The sequence below is a fragment of the Platichthys flesus genome, chromosome 12, assembly GCF_949316205.1.
Source record: "Platichthys flesus chromosome 12, fPlaFle2.1, whole genome shotgun sequence".
In the NCBI taxonomy this organism is placed as follows: Eukaryota; Metazoa; Chordata; class Actinopteri; order Pleuronectiformes; family Pleuronectidae; genus Platichthys; species Platichthys flesus.
The window spans coordinates 17,823,975-17,831,559 of record NC_084956.1 but is presented as its reverse complement, the minus strand read 5'-3'; the positions used below and the strand labels follow the sequence as shown (position 1 = coordinate 17,831,559).

General features: G+C 42.4%; 1 protein-coding gene across 2 annotated transcripts; it reads left to right on the top strand.

Annotated features, from left to right (window-relative positions):
• Positions 1-1,075: 1,075 nt before the first annotated feature.
• On the top strand, positions 1,076-5,878 carry emx2 (empty spiracles homeobox 2). 2 transcript variants are annotated; one of them, XM_062400488.1, is made up of 4 exons: positions 1,076-1,738; positions 2,958-3,142; positions 4,645-4,732; positions 4,921-5,878. In XM_062400488.1, exons 1-4 carry the CDS (start codon positions 1,348-1,350, stop codon positions 5,001-5,003), a joined length of 747 nt encoding a protein of 248 aa, XP_062256472.1. In that variant the 5' UTR covers positions 1,076-1,347; the 3' UTR covers positions 5,004-5,878. The 2 variants fall into 2 exon arrangements, with proteins under 2 accessions (XP_062256472.1, XP_062256473.1); XM_062400489.1 differs by having other exon boundaries at positions 4,645-5,878.
• Positions 5,879-7,585: the final 1,707 nt, after the last annotated feature.

Here is a 7,585-nt window from a genome sequence, read left to right as displayed (position 1 = left end):
TTTGTATTAATATGCACATATTGTCTATTTTGTGTTCCTTTAAATGATAAAATGTAGTTCCCTGCGCCATGTAGTCACAATTCCCACATATAAAAATATTCCGTCAAAACAAAAAACAGTTAATAAAAAACTGGAGTATTAATAGTAATTGAAGGTAACATATAGGTGGACAGCTCGATTGATTTGTAAGCCGCCTCTTGATGGTTCAGCTCGGCGTGCGGTTAGTGTGCAGTGCTGATGTTTACAGGCCCTCGGTGCGCGGCCATGGCTGCAGCTCTGTTCTGCTGCTCTCCACTCCCTGAGCCACACACACGAGCACAGAGAGGTGACAGCTCCACTAAACACAGGTGCATTTAGCCATGAATAACTGTGACACGGAGCGACTCATCGGTGGGAAGGTGTTTAGTAGATCCTGAACCCCTCTGTCAGTCTTCACGCACAGTCAGCCCTCTAAACATCAGCTGACAACAAGCTCTAAATCTCGCTCACGCTTGTCTGTGTCTCCGGTGTCTCCAAGACATCCAGTCCGACATTGGCTCAATGTGAACCTCATCCTGCAAGAACCTGGAGACTGGTGGAAGCGAACTCTCCTCAGGAGATCCAGAGGACAAATCCAGATGCAGGGCGACAACTGGGGAGTACGTGAGGGCCTTGTGATGGGCAACCTGGTGATATAAACCTGGGAAATAAACTAGTGCTGATGTGATGTTTGCGCCACATTGTTGTGCGTAATTTAAAAATAATCACTACCACGCTAAAAAAGAATAAGTTTGAACCCGTCACAGGCCTCACAAATAAACAGGCTACCTTCAGCTTGTCTCACTGGCTCACTTGAGTGTGTTAAATGTCCTGGAGATATGTGCGCGCGGGTGAGCATGTGTGTGCGCGCGCGCGTGTGTGCAGGGGGGCTCCTCTCTGGACGAATCCGTTCCGTTTTGCGCGCTTCGAGTCCGCCTCTCCGCGCCCCTGCTTCCCCATTGACGCACTTTTTAAGCGTCTTCCCCCTCTCTCCACCTTAAGGCGAGCAGCAGCGGCGGCGACCAATCACCATGCCATTACAGCCTTCAGAGGAAGCTGTTTATGGGACTGCAGCGCTAATTAGGCTCATGAACTAACAAATCTGCCTGCACGAACCCGGCGAGGAAAACGATCACATCCATGGATTAGTCTGGGAGTAAGCCGAGCACTTTTTATTTTCTGGCTTCCTCGGCGCTGCAGCCTTTTCCCTCTCCAACTTATTTTTGTACTGCGCAGAAAACTTTCCCCTTTTCTTGGGTGTGGAGTATTTTTTAAGCGAGAGCGCCGCGCCGACTTCCACTTAAACTGGGGAACCTGGACTATCAGACCATGTTTCAACCTACACCCAAGAGGTGTTTCACTATAGAGTCTTTAGTGGCGAAGGATAATCCTGTACCGGCGTCCCGCTCCGAGGAGCCCATCAGGCCAGCGGCTCTCAGCTATGCAAACTCCGGACAGATGAACCCCTTTCTGAACGGCTTTCACTCCGGTGGCCGGGGCGTCTACTCTAACCAAGACTTGGTGTTCGCCGAGGCGGTCTCTCATCAGCAAAACTCCGGCGTCCCGGTGCACCAGGTGGCCCCGCCGCACGCTTTGGCCGGTCATCCGCTTTCCTCGTCACACAGTCCGCACCCTCTTTTTGCCAGCCAGCAAAGGGACCCTTCAACTTTCTACCCGTGGTTATTACACAGATATAGGTACTTGGGTCACAGATTTCAAGGTAAGTGAGCAAAGAGCATGCTTCGGGTTTGGGGTTCACTTTTACGCACGACACACGCCGAGCGGTTGGAGAGAGCGGGCACATTATTTTCCTCTCTCTCCATCAGTGGCCACACAGAGCAGAGTGGCATTAAAAACGTGTGGATGTGTAGCTGACCAGTTTTAAAGCGAATCAGATCCAATCCTCAGGCCCAAACAGACACTTCTTTAAAGATGTGTTATCTTAAAGTGGTCCTGTGATCATTTCATCAATTATAATAGAAAGCAGAATATTGTGGCTTTAGGAAATAATTGTTGCCTTGGTTTATTCTGCAGCTGTCTGCTGCTGGAAGTGTCTGCTCTGTGTTTAAAAAAAGAGCACTGGCGATTCTGACATGTTTGTACACTGTTAGTCTGCAGGTTATATATAGCATATGATTTATATTCATGCGTAAAACCAACAGAAAGTATTTTACTGCTGCCGGTTTAGTTTTTAAAATATCTATTTATTTAACACTAACTGTAGAAATACATTGTTATTTTCAAAGAGAAAATTATCAAACAATGTGGCTGGTAATTGAGGAGGAGCCTGCTGCAAATTTTTCTAGAGCTGACATGTGTCAAATTTGCGGTCATTTTTAATTAAATAAGAAAAAACGAACTTGCCCTGCTTGGTGGGAGACAATTCGATTAATATTTGTTACTCATTTGAAGGTATTTCCATTGTTATTATTTATATATTTTTCTGGACAAATTAATGCTAACATGTCATATTTGCAGGAAATTATTCTAAATTAATTTCTGACGTGTTTTTTGGCTCCTGCTTATTGAAAGCTTTTCATGCTGTTTGCATTTTACCTGCGATTTTGTTTACAAAGGCTATTTTGGAGCTAATTTAATTAGGCCCAGGATTATACCTCCGCTGTGTTTTGTTTCCCTCTGTCCTTTATATGCGGTGGCCTCACAAATGAACACACGCATGAACACAGTCTAATAAACAATTATTGAAATACACGTTTTTTTAAAATAAATGATCTGCTTTTATTGACGGATATCGAGCTTCTTCTCAGACATTACGATTATGACATATTTGCAGTATTGCCCTCGGTGCACTATTGTTCCACAGTCGTGCGCACAGGCCCGCTGCTTGTTCTGTGATGTTTATATTTTGTAAAAGATATATGAATAATGAGGGGAAAAGGCAGATGATGACATACGCTGGTTTTGTTGCTCGTCTGCAGGTAATGAAACGAGTCCAGAGAGCTTCCTTTTGCACAACGCGCTGGCCAGAAAGCCCAAAAGAATCCGGACAGCGTTTTCACCCTCGCAACTCCTGCGGCTCGAACACGCGTTTGAGAAAAACCATTACGTGGTGGGAGCAGAAAGAAAACAGCTCGCCCACAGCCTTAGCCTCACAGAAACTCAGGTAAGAAACACCTGCTTTGCTTTCCCTCTTTTAACTTCACATTGTTTTTGAATCTCTCCTGCGAGCAAAATGTTATTGTTTGATTGTTATTTCGATGCTGCTGTCCGTGTTGTGTAATGTTTGAACTAAACAGGCCCACTTGCATTTTATAGCCATTTTTATTGTCACCATAAAATTATATTTCTCACATTATGAGTGAATGTGTTGTTTTAGTGTTTTTTTTTACTTCTTTCTGAACGTGGCACCGTGCGTCGTGTGCCTTTAGAAAAAAAGCACCATACATTGACGCATAGAAATAAAGAGGCGCAGTATCTCTTAAAACACAACCATTTTTAAATAATCAGCCAGCTAATTGTTCCTTTATACACGCATGTTGTCAATGGAAGACAGAGGCTTTCTGTTGGATCCAATCCACCGTCATTGTATAGGCCTAACCTCATTTCAGGAGGGGTTGAATTACTTTGTTTTGGGGGGAGAATGTTGCCTTTCAAAATGGAGGGCAAATTAACCAGTTAACCATTTTATGGGATAGGCGATACAAAGAGCAGAGGCGGGTTCAGTGATTTCCCCCTGCCATATTTAAGATGCCGTTTGAGCCCATCAGCCGGTCGCCTTTTGTCCGCCGCGTCTCCCTCGGACGGCGCGGCCTGTTTGGAGGAGCTGAAGGGAGAACTGAACCATCACCTACTTCAATTAGTCCACTGAAGGCTTATTAAACGCACCTCGGCTGCCATTTAGGAGCTAAAAGAGAGGCCGCCGAGTGACAAAGCCGGAGCAGACAATTTATCGATTTAGATGATGTTAATCCCCACCGGTACCTTTCATTATCAGAGCTGAGTCGGTTTAGAGGAGTGTGTGGAAATATATGTTAAATTAATGACATAGGTGGGATTCCCTTATTTATCCTACATTCAGTCTGCAGGCTGCCATAATAGTTAACCTATTATTATTATTATTATTGTGTAAAAAAACATCATGACCTACTTTAGGTGAAGTGTAAACGTTTTTCCAGAATCATGTTTTGTGCACCTATAAATAAAATAGTTTTAGTTTAATCCAGCTTTTTACCTTTACCCTTTTTACTTTTTACTTTTTACTTTGAAGTGAATATTGTGGTGATAACATATACCAATTTATTTTAAAACAGAATTGAAGGTTTCGTTATAGCCCGACTTAACACTCTGTGCCATATATTTATATTATATATTAGGATAACAATTATAATTTGATTATTTAAATGCGTGGATTTATGCTACAATGAGAAATATATACATTTAGTTTATATATAGTAAATGTGTTTATTGTGATGGTTGTTTTTATAACTGTCCAGCACAGTTTACAATTTCGCTCCCACTGTCTGCCTGTATTTGGCCAGGTATCCAAACAATGCGTCCCTTTTACGCGTGGTTTTTACGCACTGGCCAATCGCGGTTTATCTCATGAAACTGATCCCTGTTTTTTCCCCTTCCTTTTCTTCTCCTTTCTCCTTTTCTCCTCCTCAGGTAAAAGTGTGGTTTCAGAACCGGAGGACGAAGTTCAAGCGACAGAAGTTGGAGGAGGAAGGCTCGGAGTCTCAGCAGAAGAAGAAAGGTTCGCATCACATAAACCGGTGGAGAATGGCGACGAAACAGGGGAGCCCAGAGGAAATTGATGTCACTTCGGACGATTAAAAAAAACTCAAGACAGACAATATGGTCGTTCGCGTGAAGGAGGAGGACATGGATAAAGGATGTCGTGTAGAGACAATGAGAGGGTAATAAGCCAATGTCACATTTCAGATCTCCGGGGATCGGCAGCTGAGGGTGAGAGAAACCCGGCTGGTGGCACTGCTGTCACCGTGTGGGTCCGTCAATCCACTTGAGCCGGGGAAACGTGACTGACGGTGTCTCAGTCCACCCACCTGCACCCTTCCACACACCAACCACCACCACTACAACCCCACATCATCCACCACCTCCAATTCTTTCTTTTTCTCCAATTCATTTTGGACGTTTGCACTTCAGAAGTTGTTTTTTTTTAATTACAAGAAAAAAAAAAAAAAGGTTCCACTCAAGATACCAAAACACCAAACTGCTTTTGTAAAACTTGAATTGCATGGTATAGTTTTTTCCTGCTAGCTGTTTTAATTTGACAAAGTTTTTTCCAAACCGAGAAGAAGATAAAAAAAAGATAAATTTTGTTTTAACTCTATTTTCAAACTGAGAGATGTCGTGCTTCTTCGTTTTTACAAAGTGTGCAGTCTTTAATTAATGATTCTCGTGTAAAAGTGATTGTGAAAACATATGAAGTAGCGGTGCTGCGTTATAGTGTTTTTTTTTCCTTTAAAGAAAAGAGAGCAGAAAGTGAATTTCGATTTATATATAAAAAAGAAGTGAATCAGACCACAGACAAAAGTATAGGCTACTTAAAGGGAAGGTATCAGGACATTCCTTTAACATAAAGCTTTACCAATGTGTGGCTGCAGTGCATGGCCCCACGCACGCAGCCTTTCTGTCAGGACTTGACCCTCCAGTGAAAGTTGCCAAGAAGGACTAAATGCAAGAATTGAGGAGAATTAAAAAAAAAAAAGCACTGAGCGTATTCCATGTACAGAAATGCTAAAAGTTAATGTTTCTGTTGAACCCTCTTTTACAGAATGTAAATAATTTTTGTGTTTGTGTTAAGTTTGCTACAATTTTAACACAAAGTATACTTCCAAGAAGTATGTAATTGTCAATATTTTGTCAATAAAGTTTTATCAATATGTGTCGCGCAGTAAAATATAAAGGCTTTTGATTGTGTAGCGCAGCAGAGCGGAGGCCTCTGACAAAATATGGCAATGATCTTTATTCTTATTCTGGAGGAGAATAACGTTGGGCTGCTCTGTGAGGTCTGTGGAGTTGGATTTTTTTTTTTAAAGACATAGAAGGAAAATGCTACAGCCTGTAATCTGCTGTCCACTGCCTCTCAGTTTGTGGAAGGCACCAGGTTAGGCGTTTTTATTTGAGAGGCGCTGCTGAAGCCTGGGCTTCGCTGCAGCTACAAAGACTCTGCACAAGCTTTTGTGAAGGTGCAAATCAGTTTGGGCAATTATCATGCGAGTAATATGAGGGGTGTGGGGGGGGGGGGGGGGGGGGGGGCATTGCCCAGTGGTCCACTTTAATCTCTTAATCCACGGATCCAAGGGGGCTTGGTTGGACATAATTTAGCACAATCTGACTACCCCTCACGACGCGATAAGGGAAGGTTGCAGTGTGCCCGCAAAATGGGATCTTTGTTTCAAATCTTGTCTTGTAGGCTCCACCATGCTGCTGCTGCTCTGGACTGAACGGGGACATTATACAGGACTTCTTTATGGAAGCCTGTAGGCTAAACGAAAAAGAGAGAGACGCTATTTACAGCAAGGAAACGATTCCCTATTTACACTAAAACAAGCAAAACAATGCACAGCTCAGTTTTAAAACAAAACTGGATTATGATTTTCCTTTTTCCCCCAACAAGCCCAACTTGAGGGTTTTCTGGTGCAAGGTGCATGTTTTTGTTTTATTGTTTCATAAAGCATAAAAAAACAAACTGCTGTTTATGTGGTTTGGGTTGAGGGGGGAATTCTTAATCGGCCCATAGATTATAACAGCAATAAAAATCTTTAGAGAATACCATTAGCTTTGAAAAAAAAAAAAAAAAACTAAAAGCTTTATTACAAACCCAGCTTTGAAATAGGGGGGATTAGAGGACTGAAAGGGTCCCACAATAGTTAGAAGAAAAGGTTTCATGCTAATGAGGTTAATGCCCTTTGTATCTCCGGACTCCACAACTTCATTACTCCTATCTCGGGCAACACGGAGCGGCTCAGAGCTCCACAATCCACTCGAGCTTTTCCCTTCCCTGCCTATAAAGAAGGATTTGATAGCAGTCCTGTTCAAACTAGATAATTATATATTTTCAAGTTGGAATTAAGATAAAGAAAGTGCAGTGGAGGCGGTGAGCCTTGATCCGCCGCAAACAAATTTGGCGCATTCTCCCCGCTGTCTCCCCCCCAACCTCACCCTCTGTGCGCGCCTGTATGGACACACAGGAGACATGGCTGCTCATTAGGGACAGACACCGGGTGATTGGATTTATCCCGGAAATATTTCTTTAAAATAATTGTTTATGAGGGAACATTTTAAAAAGCTTAAAAAGAGAATTTATTAGGTTAAAATAAAACAAATGGTATACTATTATTTACGAGAATAAAAGCCCAGTCTATTCTCCAAATGTCTTTGTTCTCATCATATTAATTAAGTTGCAGTACGTCTAATTGTAAAGGCACCGATCGAAAAGGATAGCATTTGCATTAATGGTAATTTTATATTTATATTTAGCATTTTTGTGCAGCAGGTTTCAGGGAAAATTAGCTCGATATTTTTTTAATTATAGGGTAAATAATTGCATTGCGCATGTAGGTTTGTAAACCACACATTT

Coding starts and splice junctions, on each gene's coding strand:
- emx2 (XM_062400488.1), top strand. CDS start 1,348: ATGTTTCAACCTACACCCAAGAGGTGTTTCACTATAGAGTCTTTAGTG. Junction 1,739..2,957: donor CTTGGGTCACAGATTTCAAG/GTAAGTGAGCAA, acceptor GCTCGTCTGCAG/GTAATGAAACGAGTCCAGAG. Junction 3,143..4,644: donor TTAGCCTCACAGAAACTCAG/GTAAGAAACACC, acceptor TCTCCTCCTCAG/GTAAAAGTGTGGTTTCAGAA.